This window comes from Melospiza melodia, chromosome Z, assembly GCF_035770615.1.
Source record: "Melospiza melodia melodia isolate bMelMel2 chromosome Z, bMelMel2.pri, whole genome shotgun sequence".
Classification (NCBI taxonomy): domain Eukaryota; kingdom Metazoa; phylum Chordata; class Aves; order Passeriformes; family Passerellidae; genus Melospiza; species Melospiza melodia.
In genome coordinates this window covers 73944303-73964212 of record NC_086226.1, presented here as the reverse complement: position 1 = coordinate 73964212, position 19910 = coordinate 73944303, and the positions used below count along the sequence as shown (strand labels likewise).

Sequence of the window (19910 nt, the reverse complement as noted above, 5' to 3'; positions counted from 1 at the left end):
TCAAATCTGAGGCCAGTTGTCAAAGGTTTATTTTGTCAGATTTTGACAGTAGTGGAAAAAGATGCAACACTAATATAAAGATTATCCTCTGCCAAGGTTGCGAATAAAGGTAAATTAGTCCTAAAGCAGACATTGTATTAGAAGACTTTGGCCAACCATGAATAGGAATTCAAAACAGGAAAGTATCAAATAATCTTAGTATTGCCACTTTTTAATGATTACAACACCTCTTACCCTTAATGTACATACTTACGTTTAACTGCATGTCTGATGTGCCTATGCATGCATACTAAAACAGATAATCTCCTTATTTTTTCCTTTTGTCACCTCTACAGACAGGGAATAATTCTACTTCTAAGTCTCATAGAGCACATGCAGTGCTAAGAGTGCAGCTTGTCACCAAGCACTTTCCTTTGTCCAAAAGTAGAGGAAACAATAAATAGTAACAGATACTTTTTTTGTTGAGATAAATTAGGTTAAAAAAAAAGGATTAAGAACACTAATGGAGGAAGATATTTTGAATACGGTATAGCAATTCATAGAAGCTGCATGCAAGGTCCTAATGTAAAAAATGCTAAAATGTTACCTTTTTAATAGGATTTAAGAAGCCTATACTTCATGGACTATGCACCTTTGGGTTTGCTGCTAGGAACATTTTGAAGCAGTTTGCAAATAATGATGTGAACAGATTCAAGGGCAATCAAGGTCTGTGTGTTCATTCTTTGCAGTAAATTTTCTGGATTTTTCTATTTTAGTGCCAAAAGAATCTTAAGTGTGGGAGGAGTCTTTCATGATGTGTTAATTGCCAGAATTGCTTTTACTTACAGCTGCATGCATTTTAATGCCTCTGTCTTCTATGTTTGTTTAAAAATATATAGGCTTTCTACATTGATAGTTGACTTAATTTTCCTCTTTTTTTCATTTCAATAGAGCCAATGTGTTTAAGCTTTGCATTTATATATAGCAGGCAAATATTTTCGTAACCCCTCTTTTTTTTTTTTCTTTTTTTGCTTTTAGGTTCGCTTTGCGAAGCCAGTCTATCCAGGGAAACTTTACAAACAGAAATGTGGAAGGAGGGAGATAGAATCCATTTTCAGACCAAGGTCAGAGCAATCTCTTCACTGTGGGCTTCAGAGGAAGATGTGTTAGTTAAAAGAGTGGGGATATGAGGGGAGCAAGAAAGGATGACTCATTAAGCAGCACACCCTTGGCAAAGGGTTTGTAAAGAAATGAAGTAAATATAATGAAATAGTCTTACTTACTTTAAGGCGTCACTAGGATTCTAATAGAAGTACTGTTATAATCATAGGACTTAATACCCTCCTGTAAAAGGAGCACTCTTTTCATTGTTTTGTATTTTTTGTGTTTTTCCACTGGGGAAAATAAAAATAATAAAAAAAGCAGTCATCCTCAGCGTCAGTCGTAGTGTGTAGTTGTTTTCTGTAGTTACTCATAACTGTGTATTCATCTTTTTTTTTTAGCATTTATTTAATATAATCAGCTCTTAACAGTTTATGCATGTAAGTGTGCTGCAGATTTAGCTTAGATTGGTTAAACTTAAGCTGCAGCTATACAGATCAACTTCCTATAAATGGAAATTTCATAGCAGTTGAACATAGTAACTACAATAAAACAGTGTTTACAACTTTTTGAAAATCTGGGTTTGCTTTATTCTATGTTCTGCTAGTAGTGTTGTCTCCATGTCATAGGGTACTTGGTGGGAACTAAAGGTAAATGAAACTCCAGATAAAGGGCAAAAAGTAAAATTGAATGTCATCACTTATGTAGCATCATATGACATTTTCGCTTTCTTTGCCTATGATTTGATACTGGTATTTGTCAATATTTGCTTTGGCTTATGCGGTGAGAGTTACATTGCTTTGCTGGCCAAAGCTTTGCAGCCATCATCTTCATAAAAATGCAGCCAGCTCTTGATTAGTGAGTAGGGCAGTCCGGTATAACTGCAGCTGCAAGGATGATTGGGCAGGCAAAATCAAAGAAGGAGAGTCATCATAGGAACAGAGGAATGCTGTGTTCATACAGCTTTCTGGGATGTACAGCATGACTGAAGGAGGCAAATTTTATTTGCAGACCTGATGGGTGGTAGCGGCTACAGAATTTCAGGATGGTAACAATGTAGAGACTACTTTGTACAAAATCTCCATTTATAATTACTAGTAGCAAATGAGCAGTTTGGTGCCTCAAGTGAGCTTTGAAAATTACTGTAGCTATACTTGAAAGGTTTGATCACTCAATCTAGAATTCATATAGCTACTTTTGATGTTTCCATGTACCATGTTAGTTAATAGAGTTCATAATATGCTTCCAAGCCCTTCCAAATTTGTATGCTGGGTGAGTTGTTCTGTTGTGTTTAAAGGCAAAATTTGTAATTATGCTTGGTTTAGTAATTGCTAATATGTAGAGTTTTTGTGAATTCTCCTAAGGATTTTTCTTCCACAACTTTGGAGTAACTGATTTTGGATAAAAATTACAAGGTTTAACAGGATTATAGTAAACCATCTAAACAGTTATGAGGTGGAGTTATGAGATTGTGCAGAATTTTGTTTCTTACTGCATGTTGTATTTGTATGAACTCTGGTTAAATCAAACTACAGATAGACTTAAAGTTTTGAGAGGGTGGTTTGAATCCATTTTCAAGCATTGTCTGAAGTGCAGTGGCAGCTGGGGACAAGCTGTTAGGCATTATTTGAGTAACAGTTAATGTAGTCCAGTAAACTAGGTTGTGGTACTTGATGTTTCTCAGTTTGACTATTTGTCATACACTTCTCTATATGCATTATCAGACTTCTGTTAGCTGCCATAAGTCAGTAGGGTTTGTCACATCCCTCAAAGAGAAAATACCAAATTGAAACCTTGAAGTTGCCTATTTAAAAAAAAATTTGAAGTAACTATTTAAAAAAAATTAAACTGGGGGAAATTCAGGTATTTTCCATCTTTCTTTTTGTTTGCAATCCTTAAAAAGCTGTTTCTAGTGCAAGTTGAAGTATAAGGCATGTGGGAGATAGTGAAATTGTCTAAATGGACCTCTTGACAACTGAATATCTACCTCAAGGAAAAACATTTTAGAGCAATATCTTTCTAAGAACTATTTATGAAGAAAGATAGACAATAACTTGTAACACTGGAGGTAAATAAGGTTCTTCAACTGTTTTGTGAGCAGAACACCAGCAATATATTTTGGTACAATTTCTCCAGAGGAAAATAATTATTTTGCTTGAAGAGCTGTTTGGAAAACATATTATAACAATTTGCCTCAAGACTACAGCACATTTATGAAGAGGATTTTTTTTTCACTCTGTAACTTTTATGTTATCTCATTACATGTCTGATTTTAAAATACCAGGAATACTCCTTAGATGCCCTTCTTTTGTGACTTTCTGCAGATAAGTCACCTCTTTAATGTATTTTTGCCCCACTACAGGTCAAGGAGACTGGAGAAGTTGCCATTGCAGGGGGCTATGTGGATATAGCACCAGCCTTGGAAAAGCCTTCTGCTCGAGAGCCTCTGAGGGTAGGTGGAAGCAATGGAAGTCTTAACTTGAAGAGAAGCATAGTTGGGCTTTATTTTGGTGAAAAACACAGGAAAAATACTTAGGTCCCTTACCAATCTTATTTGCAGTATTCAGAGGAGTTACGAGTTCAGGGATGTTAACATGTACATTGTTTAGGCTACAGATGTTAATTGATCTGTTCGAGAGGCAGATTTCAGTTATTTACACTGAATGCTGGTGTTTGATGTGCTTGATGCTAATGGATCTCTCAGGATAAACATTGTGCTGTATTGTTACAAAACAAGGAAGGGCATGTGCCAGTGACTGCCACGTTTTGAGCACTTGCATAGCTCAAAATATAAATTACTTAACATAATTTGGTAGTGTAACTGTAGAAAAATGCTTTTCATATTATTTTGTAGATGTTGAAGATCAAACTCCGTGTAGGATGTAAAAGTGTGTGACCTTTCTCAATTTTTCAGAGACACAGGGAGAGGGGCAAGAAGGCATTAGCATGAGTGAAAATGACATAATGTACTCACAGAAAAGAAGTGTCATCATTGAATCATTTTGAAATAAGACTCTGAGAGCTGTTTGTACATGTGGTTAGGCCTGGCACACAATGTGCTCTTTATACTGTGTATACCTAAAAAAAATCCTCAGCATGCATGCATACCTTAAGCCTCTGGTACTGTACTTGCCACAAAACACAGAATGGTATATGCAATAATGAGGATGACCCTAATAGACCCCTAATGGTCTAAAAGTGACTAAGGCAATGCATGTTTGTTGTTTATTATTAAGGCAGTGCCTTAGTAAACTGTTATTTTTCCCCATTGATTCCTGCATGCAAACTATGAAATTTTAATGCTTTGAAGTTTACGAAATGCTGAGATTGTGACATTCATATAAAGCTTTTAATCACAGAATGAGGAATATTGGGTGATACTTGGGCTGCATCCAAAGCAGCATAGCCAGCAGGTTGAGGGATGGGATTCTGCCCCTCTGCTCTGGTGATACCCCACATGGAACACTGAATCCAGCTCTGGGGACCCCAACGCAGGAAGGGCATTGACCAGTTGGAGTGAGTCCAGAGGAAGGACATCAAGAAAATGAGGGGATTTGAGCACTCCTCCCATAAGAAAAGGCTAAGAAAATTTGGTTTGCTCAGCCTGGAAAAGAGAAACCCTCAGAGTGACCTAGTTGTGGCCTTTTATTACCCAAAGAGGAGCTTTTCACAAGAGTGTGTAGTGACAGGATAAGGGGGAATGGATTCAAACTAAAGAGGCTAGGTTTAGACTAGATCTTAAGAAGAAATTCTTTGCTGTGAGGTTGGTTAGGCCCTGGAACAGGTTTCCTAGAGAAACCAGCAGGCTGTGGCTGCCTCATCCCTGGAAGTGTTGAAGGCCAGGCTGGATGGGGCTTGGAGCACCTTGGTCTAGTGAAAAATGTCCCTGCCCCCCAACGGGGGGTTAGAACTAGATTATCATTAGGATTCATTCCAGTTCAGGCCATCCTATGATTCTATGTTTTATCCAGGAACCTGTTTCTTTTTGCTGCTTGTGTTTAATCTTCTAAGACATTCTAAATTGTTGAATGGAGTTCAAAGCTTAGAACTTTTTTGAACTGCTCAGATTTTCTTTTTTTAAAAAACTTGGCAGAACAGGCGTTCTTCTTTAAGCTTACTCTGAGAAATTAGGGTGCTTTGGCAGAAATTTGCTGGCAGGGTCAGACACCCACCAGGGGAAACCAGCCTGACTGTGTGAAGCTTGGCAAATTTAAAGACCATTGGGAACCCTTTAATATAATAGAAAATGTTAGGCTTAACCAAAGAGGTCACAAAATAGCAGCCTGAGGAGTCTTGTGTTCTGCTCTACAGGTAAGTACAGCAAACAACTAAAGCTCTGAGACCTTCTTTGCTCCAGTTCCAGTTAGACAAAAAATGTCAGTGAAGTAGCTTCCCTAAAGTGAAGCCTTTTATCCAGTAAAAATATTTGTTAAAAGAAAGACAGTGAAAGGCTTGCAAAATAATGTGCTTGGAAAAGTTGGAAATGTAAATGTAGCTGATCCCACTGTTAAATTTTTTCTGCACCGGAGTGCTGACTGTATTCATAGTGCAGTATGTTTTTAACATTTTTCATGTCAAAGTAAAAACTTTTTTTTTTTTTGTTCTGAAAACTAACATAACATTCACTGCAGTGGTTATCATCCAAAGGAAAAAACGGGCAATTTAGAAGCTCTTAGAGCACTAATTAAAAAACATTGTCTCAAATTGTAATGATAAATGACAAAAACTATAAAAACAAAATTTGAAAAAATTTTAAATGAAAATTTGAAATGAAGCATTTTTTGCTTGAATGTATTCTGTAGTGCTGAGGGTGGCTAGAGGTGATTATTTTGTGGTAGAAAAAATCTCAGTTGGATTTAATAATTCTGATGTAGATAGTTGAAGCTTCGCATGCTGGAAAGTGACATGTTCAGTACCTTTTAACAACGTTTCAATTTTAAATTCTTCATACTTTCTTTTTTTTAAAGGCTGGAGGGCTGCAGAGTAACCTTGTGTTTGAAGAAATTGGTCGGCGTGTAAAAGAGATGGGAAATGAATTGGTAAAGAAAGTAAATGCCGTATTCCAGTGGGACATCACTAAAGATGGAAAAACAGCAATGCAGTGGAGTAAGTTGTGGTGTTTATGTGATACCCCAATGCATTTTTGTTATGAAGTGGGATTAATTGTAATCATTCCAATTAAACTGATAGCTTGGAACTAAGCGTAGCGTAATAGATGAATATGCAGTGGGACCTGCAGGTCTGAATGCATTCTGGGTGCACAAATGACAAGGAGGTCAGATAAACTTTGCAGGTACTACTCTTTCAAGGAACATTCTTCTGTAACTTGCCTATTAAGATGTAGACATAGATGACATCATCCTTTAGAACTTCAGAGCATTTCTATTTACACTTTCCAGATTGGATTTCCACTGCACTTAGGAAAGCATGCTAAATTAGCCTAGTAGGAGTGTTACAGTAATTAGTCTGCTGGTGATGTACATGCTAACTGATCTAAAACAAATAAGTAATTATTTCTACTGCATTGTTCTTGTCACTTCAGTGAAAAATGTAGCCCAATTTGTTTCCATTTACACTTTCTGAGATCAAGGTTTAATGGAGGCTTAATCATGATTTCCCATCATTTAAGCATGGGACTGATTGATGATGAGAAACTAAAGCCTGTAATAGCAGTGGCTCACAGCAGAAGTTTTTCCTGATTAAATGAATAATAGAATTATGTGATCTGATGGGGGAAAGCTACTTCCTCAAAAACCTTTTCTTCTTAAGTTCTTCTTTGATCTCTTTATAAAGATATGTATATTTGAAAACAGTCCTAAATCTTCTATTATTAATTGGATAGATTTTTTTATCTTTGGAATTTTGTTGTTGTTGTTGTTGTTGTTGTTGTTGTTGTTGACATGTCTAGTGCTTTATTGGTGGAGTGTAAAGATTTTCCAAAAGGAAAAAGCTTACTGAGGTTGTAATTTCCAGGCCTTTTTGTCTGGGTCAAGCCTGTTGCTTAGACTTCATTTTGTTTGATCTCAGTGGTTGGATGTAGTCAAAAGAGTTTTGGGGGTGATGCAGGTGAAGGGGCTGCTCTTTGACAGGCTGAGAGGGAAGACTCACAGTAGGTCAGATCAGGTCTGCCATTATCTTCTGTTCTGTACACTGTGACTTATTTTAAACTATTGTTGAGCAATTTAGAAGCCTATCATTATACTTAATCCTTCCTAATGTTGACCAGTAGAGATTCTGAGTAGCAAGACTGCTGTTAAGTTTCAGGAAAAATATTATACAGAGATTGATCAAGATAGTTGTGTTCTACTTGCCTTGCTTTTTCAGCAGTTTTTGAGGGCTAAAGAGTGATTTCTGTTTGGATAGAAGTTAATAAATATGAATATACCTGTGGGGATTATGCAAGCTGATTGCCTGTACATCAAAATGAGACAAGGGAAATACTGAATAATCCAACTCAGACGTTCTGTCTTAAAATTCATTACTGCTCTTAATCATTTCTATTGTCTGCAGTTTTCCATTTTTGCATGAAGTAATTTAAATTACAGACATGGTTAGAACTTTGACAGAAGGCATATGAAGTTTTACTTGTGTTCTTGCTTACGTTTTTAGGTGATAATTAGAAGTGTATTGGTTAAACTCCTGAATACTTGAAGTGGAAACTTGTATTTGTTGAGAAACACTCTGTACTTCACATCAGTCCTGTCTATTGTTTCGTGTGTCAGTAAATTTGATACAAGTGATGATCATGTTTATAATGACAACTAGAAAACTTTTTCATGTTGACTGATCATTTGCATTAACTTTGGAATTGCTTTATTGATCACCTAAGTTCAATATTATGTACGTCCAGAGAATAGAGGGACAAGTCAATGGAGGAGAAGTCTGCTGAGGGGTGTTTCAAGATGTGAATAAAATTTCTCATGCAGTGAGAAGTTCTGAAACTGCAAATTGCTGAATGCAAAAAAAGCACACTTAGATATTTAGGCCTGAGCAGTGCCCTTACTTGCCTCATGAGATCACACTTTATTAGAGGGGAAAGAGGTGAATGTTTTTGCTATTGTATTCAGATCAAGAGAGTGCTCCTGCTTCGAATAAATCAATAGTCAGCCTTTTGTCCTCTCCTGCTTCTCCTACTGAAGCAGTAGGAAGAAGGTACTGCTTTCTTCCTGTTCATATGTCTCTAGCTTAAATGGATTAAATAGATGTAGCTTTTGTTTGTCTTGTTCCCTCTGCTTCTGTTGCAGTGACAATTTTCTGTACTATTATATGCATTTGGAAAAAAAACCTTAAAGATCCCTGTGGGATGGAGGCTGGAGGAGCTAATCTAATATATTTAAACATTTCCTGTTGCTGACTGCTGTTAAGAGCTGAAATGAAACTTTTCCAGAAGCTTGGAAAAGTTACGGTCAAAATTTTTACAGTGTGGTCAGTTCCTTATGAAGTACTGTAGTCTCTGTGGTGTAGTAAATGTGTAAGGCTGAAGGTAAATATCTAGGTGACCCAGCAAGGTGTCTTTAGGAAACGTTGTTTACTTTTCCTTTTGGGAGTATTGGTATGCAAGTACTTCCTTTGTATATCACTTTTTTTGAAAGAGCTTTGTGTCATCCTATTTCTGTATTTGTTTGTGTTTTTCTGAATATTTTTGTGTACCTTTAGATTTCAAGTACTTTTTGGATGAAGAAAACAGGAGTTGGTTATTACTAATAAATAGTTAGACTGCTACAAATAATCTAAATATTAAAATTTAATATTGTCAATATGAAAATAGTTAAGAAAACTCACTGGCAGAATTTTAGGAGTTATGACAACTGTACTATCAACCTTCACTGTTTTTCCCTACATGGAAAAAGAGCCTACTATTGTTGATGTCGGTTTAACTCCAATGGCATATTTTTAATGGCAAGCTATATATGTATCTGCATGATTAAATTTTTGTTTGGGGAATATTGGAAAACACTTCCCTGCCATTAAAAAGCATATATCCAAAAAACCATAAAGCAAAAGGCCTTCAGAGGCAAGAGTTTTATAAGCAGTTGCCAACTTAATTTTTTTTGCATGTTTGCATATGTTACATTGTTATTCAGTATTCAAGTGTCTTTTCTACCAGATGCTGGTATAATTCATTTTCCATGGTAAGTGCAGAACAAGATGGAAGTTTGTGAGTTTACATTCCAAGGAAGACAGCTTTCTTGAAGTTAGGATATTCTCAATAATCGAAAAGATTTCTGACTTTATGTGAATTTTACAAAATCTCTGTATGGTCATCAGCAAGACTTTTGTAACGCGGATGAGCAATGACAGTCAGTTTGGAATATATAACACTGACAATGCCATTTTCTCACTGGAATGCTGGAATTTTTTACTTTAAAAACTGACGATGACAGTACAATGTTACCTTTGCTATAGCTTGAGTTTATTTCTGTGTCACTATTTTGACTGGTTTTCAAAGATGATTCAGATTTTAATGTTACTTGACTCAATTAGTAGAATTGCACTTCTTTACTGTACATTTACATTTGGCCTGGTGGTTATTAGTTGATCTTCTGTGTACAAAAATTTTAAATAATTTTTGTAAATGTTATGGTGCTAGATTAGATGAATTCTGAATTATCTTTCTCTCTTTTCTAAGTAAAATTGCCGTTTTAGAGGGTCAATCCCATAATGTACATAGCTACAAGAAAGCCAAAAGGAAAATATGACATTAAAATCAATTCACAATTTGGTTCACATAGCTAAATATTGCATACTATTTCAGTGTATGGTCAAAATTCTTGACAAGTTATCACTGAAACAACTTGTGTATGAGGAGGAATATTATTTTGGCTGAGTTTTTTGTTTTAAGCTGTAACTTGATGTTAATTAATTAACAATCTATCTTTTTTTAGGCCTCTCTTTGTAAGGGCCTTCTAGGTGTTTCTGCTTCTTTTGGGCTACCTGATAGGCCTCTTTCTCTTATTTAACTGGATATAGTTATGCTGTCTTGTTTTAATTTTTTGACTTGTCACTTTTACACAGCTTAGTGCTTTTGTGAAGAGTGCAGCAGTTGTCAGTGACAACAATCTTCTGTCTTCACAGTTGACAGGGCAACAATCTGGGCCCTGCAGCCCATTGCTCCCTTACTCAATGGTTGTAGCTCCAGCATCTTCTGCTGATGTCCTTCAGCCTCTTCAGATCTGGGAAGGGAGCAGATAAGAGAAGGCAGCAGCCACAGCACGAGTGCTGTGTCCATTTCTGGGCCCTTCAGTGCAGGAAAGACTTTGAGGTGCTGGAGTGTGTTCAGAGAGGGGCAGTGGAGCTGGGAAAGGGTCTGGAGCACAAGTTCTGTGAGGAGCAGCTGAGGGAGCTGGGGCTGTTTGTCCTGGAGAAAAGGCAGCTCCGTGGGGACCTTACAACTCTCTACAGCTGCCTGCAAAGAGGTTGTAGCCAAGTGTGGGTCAGTCTTTTCTCCCAGGGACCTCAATCATGGGATGCCGATGTTGGATATCAGGAAGAATTTATTCATGGAAAGAATGGGCTGTCCTGGGAGCTGCTGGGGTCACTGTCCCTGCGGTGTTCAAGAAATAACTGAGTGTGGCACTCAGTGCCATGGTCTAGTTGTCATGGTATTGATCAGTTAAAACTTGGACTTGGAGATCTTTTCCAACCTTAATGATTCTCTGATTCTGTGAAATTTGTTCTTGTGTATGCAATCAATCTTTCAAACTTTAGGGAAACAAAAAGGTATTTTATTTTACTATATTTACGTTTATTTCTAGTGTTCTAACTGCAACTGTGACATTTTGATCTCTACTTGCCGCAGTAAACCAGGATTTTTAGAAGTCAAGTGAAATTTGTGAATTGAATGTGGCTTTTGTTGGTACAGAGAGACATCTTTATGGAGGCACTAGTATTATGACGCTAGTCTGTTTAACCAGCAGTGGCCTTTCCTTCTCTGCAGCTCTCTGTGGATGCTGTGATGCCATGAAGGGGTGTAGAGCAATTGACTGTGCACTCAGGATGTGAAATTTTGGACAGCTCATCTGCTGTGTAAACAATGTTGAACTATAATTCTTGACAACTGGCCTTAATTAGTGGTATTTCTGTATAAAAACAAGCTGTTCTAGTTCAAGAGGATGCTGAAAATCCTTTAAAAAGAGATAAAGCAAGTATCAATACCTCAGAAATAAGTGTAGTGGTACTGAAACTACTTTCACTTTTTAACAAAAACCTTAATTGATAACCCACCACAGCTTTTTCCAGTTTTCTTCACTACCTGAAGCGTGCTTTGCTCTCTCCTGCATTATGTATTACTATACAACAATAGCCTTTTTCTCAGGCCTTATCATTTTTTTTTAATTTTGTTTTTAGAGTTAAGATTTCATTTCAATTTTGCTTTCCATAGAGAAAAGGTAATGCTGTTGAGATCTGTTGGCTGATAGTTAATGGCACTCCAGAACAGCACTTAGAAGAGTTTGCCCATCTGTTGCTTTTCTTCGTGTTTCTGAAGTTAGTGCTGAAGGCAGGAGATGTTTCTGTTCCTTTCCAGTTCTCAGAAGAATAGAACTTTGTTATGAGAACTGGGGAAAAATTGTTACATGTAGTTGGTTGTGAACAGCTGATAAATTAAAGTGAAATTGCTCAATAATTTGTGATGCAATATGACTTCAGGCAATAAGAATACATGTTTTTATTTGGTTAGCAGTTGAGTCTTGTATTGCCCTTATCCACTGTAAAGCAGAATAAAACACAAACCAAACTTTAAAAAGTCTGATTGGTAATATTTTTCTTCTAGAAAGGCTGAGGCACTCTTCAAAGTAAAAAAATTTTTTTTTTTTACTTTACCCCAAATATTAGGTTTTTAGGTTTTTGGCAACCTGCTATAAAATGTCAATATCTACTGTTTTATCTAGTGTTTTGACTCCTATGTATGTGAATTTTATCCTATTTTTATCTCTGACAACATCATCTTTTTGATGATAGCAATTAATAAATTTTAATTAATGTAATAAAACACCTATGTATCGCAGTAAAAGCAAAAATTTAAAAGAAGACTAGCATTTCATTCACTTGAACTTCTTGATTCTACTTTTCTGCCAGATGTGTAATAGAATGTATTCTATTGTGTATCCTATACAGGATAAACAAGAGGGCACTCTCTCTGGTCATTGGAAGGCTAGGATTTTTCTGCTCTAATGTTTGGAACCTGTTCTGGAATTCAGCTTCTTTCTTTCATTGCTAGTTTATTTATCCCATGAGCTGGTGCTCAGTATTCTAGCCTAGGTGTAGGTCAGGAGGGAAGAAAGTGGTTTGTGTATGTTTCTAATCCTTCTGTTTGTTTTTTTGCCCTGCAAAAAAATTGAATGAACAAGTTTTTGTGGTAGTTTTTCATTCTTTATAAAGTGGGGAGTTACTTTCCTTCGCTAAATACTAATATCTGATATATTTTGGATCACTCTTTGTCCACAGTGGCACCTTTTTTTTTTTAAACTATTTGTATTAGAGAGGTCAACTCATTTATGATGAAGCCTACGAAAAGGGATGGATCAAGTAACAATAATTCTGTTGCTAGTTCTCTGTGTTTTTATAGAAAAGACAGTTTTGTTGTCCAAGTGTTTTGCTTTTGTGTCTGCCTCATTTTTTTCTTGCTTATCAAAAATCTTAATGTTATTTAAAAAGAATCTAGAGGAAGTGGAAATAACGTTTTTGACATTTTTGGGAAAAGAATGTACCACTAGGTCAGTCCTTTTCTTTTTTCTTATTTTTTTTCCCCTTATTTTTTTTTTTTTTTTACTTAGAATTTCTATTAACTAGTAAGGATTACCTTGAGGTGGGATTCAGGATTTGAGGTGATCAGCTTGAGGTTGGTATCCAGCAAGATTGTGGAGCACACCATCTTGATTGCAATCACTCAGGACATCTGGGAACCAAAGGCCCAGGATCAAAGCCAGCACAGGTGTAGAAAAGGCAGGTCCTGGCTGACCAGTATGGTCTTCTTTTATGACCAGGTGACTCACCTCAGCAAAGCCTTTGGCACTGTGTCCCTCAGGATCCTCCTGGGAAATGTGGCAGTCCACAGCTTGGACAGTCTTAATCTTTGCTGGGTAAAAAACTGGATGGGTGGCTGGGCTGGGGAGTGGTGGAGCCAGTCACAAGTGGTGCTTCCCAGGGCTCAGTATTGGGGTCAGTCCTGTCTCATGTCTTCAATATCATTGTTGTTGGTCTGGATGAGGGAATTAAGTGTCCCCTCAGCCCTTTCATAGATGACACCAGTTTGGGTGCAAGTGTTGATCTGCTGAAAGGGTGGAAAGCTCTGCAGAGGGATCTGGGCAGGTTGGATCAATGGGCCAAGGACCCATTGAGGTTCAGCAAGATCAAGTTCCAGGTCCTGCCATTGGTTCACAACAGCCCCAGGCAGTGCCACAGGCTGGGCAGAATGGCTGGAAAGCTGCAAGCTGCCCAGTGGAAAAATATCGGAGGTTTTAGATGACAGTTTGCTGAACATGGGCCAGTGTATGCACAGGTAACCATGAGGGGCGGTGGCATCCTGTATCAGCAACAGTGTGACCAGCAGGAACAGGCAGTGATTGTCCCCCTGTATGTGGCGCTGGTGAGGTCACACCTCAAGTGCTGTGTCCAGTTCTGGGCCCCTCACAAGAAAGACTTTGAGGTGGTGAAGTGAGTCCAGAGAATGGCAATGGAGCTGGGGCAGGGTCTGGAGCTCAGCTCCTGTGAGAAGCAGCTGAGGGAGCTGCTGTAGCTCAGCCTGGAGGAAAGGAGAATCAGGGAGACTCCTTTGCTGCTCTGTACAACTGCCTGGATGGAGGCTGTAGCCAGGTGGGGGTTGGCTTCTCATGCTGCTTCTGGGACAGGACAGCCAGTGACAGGACAAGAAGAAACATCCGCAAACTGCAGCATGGGAAGTTCATGCTGAACATCAGGAGAAATCTCTTCACAGACAGGATGGAGTCACCAATCTTGGAAGTGTTCATGAAACTGTATGTCGCATTTAGTGCTGGGGTCTAGTTGTTAAGGTAGTGGGTCTTTTCCAACCTTAATCATTCTGTGATTCTGTAAGCATGAAAGATTTACCTTGATTATGGGTGCCATGATTATGCAATGTTAAACGTGTGGTTGTGCTTTGAGAGCTTAGTGTTAGTTGTAGATATTGACAGTAAATGATGGTCTTGGGATTTCGCTAGGAAATGGAGAAGGAGAACAAGGACTGTAATAATGTTAAGTAATATCTTAATGTACAACAATGTAAAAGCTGTTAGTTATGTACCATATTCAAAATAATACTTAAGGGTTGTGAGAACTTTTCTGAGCCATTACACCTATTCAATTGTTTTTGTCATCTCAACCTGACGCTGGTGAGACTGATGGATCAGTATTATCAATAAAGTACATCAAAATTTCTTTTCAGCCAGTACTTAGTGAAGAATGAGAAGTTGTGTCTTGGGAGACAGTATGTCAGGCTTCCAGTATCTGGCTCCCTTCTGGAGCAGTGTAGGAATGGTAGGGACAGGAAAAAAAAATTATTGCCAGCAGAATGAAATACAAAAAGGGATTCCTAAGGTCCAGAAGTAATTCAAAACAGTTGGCTAGGAACTGCAGGCATTCTAGACACCGTGTCTGTGTTTTGTGAATTAATCTGTAGTGCTTGCTGACCTTGCTGTTTGTCTCCAAGGGAACAGTTTGGCTGCACTAGTATGGTGCTTAACATTAGCAGCATTTGGGTAGAGGAGTATTTTAAAAGCACTGGTTAACTTAGTCTAAAAGCTGGTATCCACTCTCAGACTTTAGTTGGTGTGTTTGGCTTGCATTTCATGATTCAGTAGATTATTTTTTTGATTTTTGTTTTCCTAATAATAGTCTGTGCCTGCATAACCTACATGAGCAATATTAAAGGCTCAGGTATGTTAGATCATATAGCAGCTGGTTTGGGCCACAAGGATGTTGTTACACAAACACAAATGTACAGATAATTTCTGGTGCTCAGTAACCTTTTTAAATTTATTCCCATATTGCTTAAAGTTAGTGATATGCATTAAATCTGTTCCAGGATTTATAATTTACCTTAAAATCAACTGGAAAATAATAATCCAGTATGTCACTTCTCACTGAGCAATGCTGTATACTTAAGTCCCCTTCTAGTTCTGTTGTAACTGGATAAATATTGCTTGAAGCAGATTTCAGAAAATGAAAGACTTAAATATGCTAAAGCTACTCCTGGTCTCTATAGTTCCCCTTACCCTGTCAAAAAATTATTTGGAAAAAAGTGGCACATAAGATAGTTTATGCAGAAATAAAGCTCCCTTTTAAGGCAAGGGCCTTAAAATTTGTCCATGAAGAGCAACTAACTGTCATCCATGATTCTGTGATTAGAGGTGCCATGTTATTACAGGAATATCCACATGAATAATGTGTGGGATGGGGGCGTGATGGATCAAGAGGCAAAGGTGTAAAGGAAAGACAGGAATTTGCAAAATCTGAGAATGACTCAGCAGAGCACATCCTGTCAAAATACTCTTCTAAACATGACACAATACTTGATGGTGTTAGCTTTGTAGTAGATTATTTTGGCAGGTCATTTGGTGTGGGAAAAGAACACTCTGAGCTACAGACACTTGGAGGAATTTTTGTCTTTCCAGGAGAGAAAGACAGATAATTGGCAAGGCTTTAAACACTCCTTGCATGAAGCAGAATAGGCTATATTGTGTTGCCTGGGGGACAGACCAGGGAAAATAGGCAGTGTGTTTGAACACCACTACATTTGCCTTGTCTGACTACAGGATGCTGGTTTTGAACTTTGGGGCTTTATTACTAACTTGAATATTTTTGCAGTAAGTGCACTAATTAATACCTTGTGCATCTTAGGTGTCATTCAAAAATAGATTTACCATCGCAGCAAGAATTTTGAAGTCCTTGCTGTAAACACCCTTTCAGTGCAGGAATAATTTTTTATTTTCTTTCATTGATGAAGAAGAATTATACCTCATTTATTTTCTGAGTAGCTGATAGCTAATAATTTAGACTGGATGCTTTATAATAATAGGTAAGGAAAGTACTGTTCTTAAGCCTGAAAGTTTTATCTTTATTTTGAAATTAAACTGTCTTTGCTCTTGCTTCTCAGCAATTGACCTAAAGAACGGCTCTGGAGCAGTGTATCAAGGACCTGCCAGAAATTCTGCTGACACTACCTTCACTCTCTCGGATGAGGATTTCATGGATGTGGTACAACAAAAGGTTAACCCCCAAAAGGTAAAGCCTGGGTGTCACAGACATACTCTCTTGTATGTAGACATATTATTTGCCTTACATCAAGCTGTGGTTCATGACTGTTTGCGTTCTGAAATCCTAAACCCTGGGATGTTTTGACAGTGGAGAAAAGAGTCAGATAAGGTATAAGCACATCAGTGTCTTATACTGGATTATCGAGGAAGTGTGAGGGGGCATTTATGCCATCTTTATTATCTTAAGACAAAGATAACCACAAAGGGCTAAAGCAGGGCCCTGATAACACCAAGGTTGTGGATTCAATACCTGTACGGGCTGTTCACTTCAGAGTTGGACTAGATTATCTTCTGGGTTCCTTCCAACTTAGAATATACTGTGATTCTGTGATATAAAGCAAAGTTAGGAGTTTGTTTACTTCCTGGTACTTCACAGTATCCAAGTTTAGGTTTGTCAGTTTGATCATTCAGACTGTTTTTATTGTCATGTTGCAGGAAGTTTTTTGTTGCAGTGATTTATTGCTAGTAGTGCAGCACAGAGAAATGTCAAGACAATGCATGCATTTAGATGGTCAAAATTTACCTCAATCAGGATATTTTTCAGGGAAATACAGATTTAAGGAAGGTCTATAATCTGGGTCTGCACTTTTAGCTTCTTGGAGTAATCAACTGATTAAAATGACTAATTTTACTAATAAAAATGCCTTGTGTAAAAGTAAATTGAACTGTCACAAATTTAATATGTCAGCTTACAGATTAAAGCTTGAGCAAATGAAAACTTTAATTAAGCTCATCATGTATCAAACAGTTCCTTTTCTTTGATCTCAAGCAGAAGTTGTTGGAGACTTTGATTGTAAATTGGAGACTAATGATCATGGTGAATATTTTTTATAAGTCTTACATACCACATGAGTAAAATCCTTTGTGACCCTCTGTATACAGCAGGCATAAAGCATAAACAAACAAGATGTTGATGTGTAATCATCAGAATGCTAAAGAACAGTGATTGGAGTTCAGGAACATCATCTATGTTTAGGCATTAGTGTTTCCTTTGAATTTCTGTGAAGTTTTCCATCTAAAGAAGCTCAAAGCATCTATTCAAATTCTTTTCTGCTGGCTCTCTCTATTCTTTATTTGAATGTATTTCAAGCTAATGGAACTATGCAAAAGAACATTTAAGGAACTTTCAAAGGGCTTTCAAACTCCAAAGCCATTGTGAAGCAAAACTAGTTTTAAAAAAAATACGAACTAGATTGAAACAGGGTCTTTGAAGTAGGGAGAATAAAAATGTAATATACCAGCATTGAAGTGAAAATACTGATTGATTTATGACTTTGCAAATGCAACCAAATGTTGCTTATTTCCTGTTTCTTGTAATATGCTGTGTATAAAGCCACTGCATTTCTTTGGCATATGTGTGTAATACCTTGTGCAAGTATATGTTTGTATTCGGTAGGAATTTGAGTGTGTAGCTTACATTTTCAATAGTCTTTAATTTTCATTTTATAGCCTTTTCATTCCGTTTTTTAATTTCTTATAATGAAATATGGATATTTGTAATGTGAGGGGATGATGCCGGGAGCTTTATTTTTTGTGCCCTGCTGAAGTTTTGCCATCAGATTCTGTGAAAGCATTTTTTCTTACAGTTGGAGAAATGCTCTGTGGAAAGGGAACAGAGGCCACTGAAGTTGCTTTGTGTTTATTTTATTTAATTTTTTTCCCATGAGTGACAGTGTTGGCCTTGTCTGCACTATAGATAAAAAAATCTGGTTGTGGATGGCATTAGAATTGAACAGGTTTTTTTAATAACTGATAACCAGTTAAGCATTGCGCACTAAAGGCTTTCTCCTGAGTGCTAAACAACCATTCTTTGGCTTCTTATTTTATTCTAGTGACTCTTTGGTTTGTTAGTAAACAGTTGAATACATGTTTTTCCCTTCTGTCTTTTTTAGGCATTCTTTGCTGGTAAACTAAAAGTGAAGGGGAACATCATGCTGAGCCAGAAACTGGAAATGATCCTGAAAGACTATGCCAAACTCTGAACTGCTTGATCATCTTCCACGTCAGTGAAGAACTGTAGAAGATTGAAACTCAATTAGTTCAGAACCAATGATTTGCAGGCTAGTTAACACCAATGTACTGATTCATTATACTGCTAATACACAGGCTGATTTAATTGCTGTAGACAGAAGTTACAAAATGAAAATAACTGTTATTATTGTCCCTTTTTAGTTTCTCAGCAATGGTAGAGAATCATACTTTTCTGATTGTTCATCTTTACCTAAATGAAATGTATTTACTTCTTACAAAGAAGCTTATATTTCTATGTTAATTCTGAAGAAAATTAAACCAATAGACTTCATTAATATCTCCTTTTATGCGTCTGTCAGTCTTCATTCATCTTGCCTTAGATAGACTTAGCTTCTGTGAGTCTATCTGGTTTATTATTTAAATGAATAGTCTTCGTCTCAAGCTCTCATGATTGTATCAAAATAACTGGAAGATGGAAGTAAATTCCATTTACTTACATCATGTCATCATGTGGGGGTTTTTTTCTGCAGAAAAAACCTCTTGGAACTTTGAACTCATATTGATTAGCCATTTTCATATGTTACTCTTGTAAATCATAAAGTGGTTAGCATTTAGTGTCTAGAGGAAGCTTTTTCATGTGAGAGGCATTAGCACTGCACCAAAGTCTGTCACTAGAGCCAAACTGTTCTTCATGTAGATTCATTCTCTTGAGGGCTGGCATCATGGCAAAAGGGAAAGATGGAAGTGAATTCCTCATTTTCACCCTATGGCCAGAACTGAGTTAGCATCTCTAGCCATATGTATTCCTAAACAATGTATGCTCTTAATCACTGATTGTCACATGAACACCTGGAAATTTGATTTCATTGAAGTGACCAGTGTTTTGCATGCTCAGTTATCTCTTTTTTTCACCTTCAGATGCGTTCTGTTGTGTTACTTTTTAGAGATGGAAGAATTCAGACCATCTGAGGCTTTTCTTCTTGATCAGAGGATCTTTTACAAGATGCAATTTTTTTATTCTTTGGGTTGTTTTTGTCCCAGAACTTCCATTCCCTGACTTTGTGAGCAGACTATAGCCATTAAAGAACCTTGTGGGGCTGCAGATGAGCTTGCCAGTTGGAGAATAAATTGTACATGTTCTAATACTAAGTCATATTCTCAATAAATTTATTTCTTCACAGCTGTGCTATCAGCCATGCTTTGGTTCGGGTGGAGAAACATGAAGTATGTCAACAAGTATCTAATGTAATTCATATCATGAATAGATGGGAAACAGAACAAATAAGAAGTTTGCCATCTTAAAGAGGCCATCAAGTAGAAATTACGGAAGAAATGTCCTTTTACCACTTACCATTTCCTTTTTTCATAGCAGTCGTTTTCATATATAATATGACATAATAATTGCCTGTACTGCCCAGCTTCTGTTTATCAAGCAGGTTTGTGTCAAATAGGTAAAGGGATCTTCTGTTAGTTTCTCTGAAGAAATTGTATGAGAAAGAGAGATTGATTTCAGCTTTGTAATTTTATGCATGAACTTGGTACACCAAAACCCCTGGTTTTTTACATACATATTTCCTGCCTATAAAT

The 19910-nt window shown here is 37.2% G+C and overlaps 1 protein-coding gene across 1 annotated transcript in view; it reads left to right on the top strand.

Annotated features, from left to right (window-relative positions):
* HSD17B4 (hydroxysteroid 17-beta dehydrogenase 4) overlaps nucleotides 1–18660 on the top strand; it is a 64863-nt gene extending 46203 nt beyond the window's left edge. The window contains 7 exon segments of the mRNA XM_063180950.1: nucleotides 598–713; nucleotides 1018–1045; nucleotides 1048–1103; nucleotides 3443–3532; nucleotides 6048–6186; nucleotides 16193–16320; nucleotides 18245–18660. Of these exon segments, the coding sequence (XP_063037020.1) occupies nucleotides 598–713; nucleotides 1018–1045; nucleotides 1048–1103; nucleotides 3443–3532; nucleotides 6048–6186; nucleotides 16193–16320; nucleotides 18245–18334 (647 nt within the window). The 3' untranslated portion in view covers nucleotides 18335–18660.
* Nucleotides 18661–19910: the final 1250 nt, after the last annotated feature.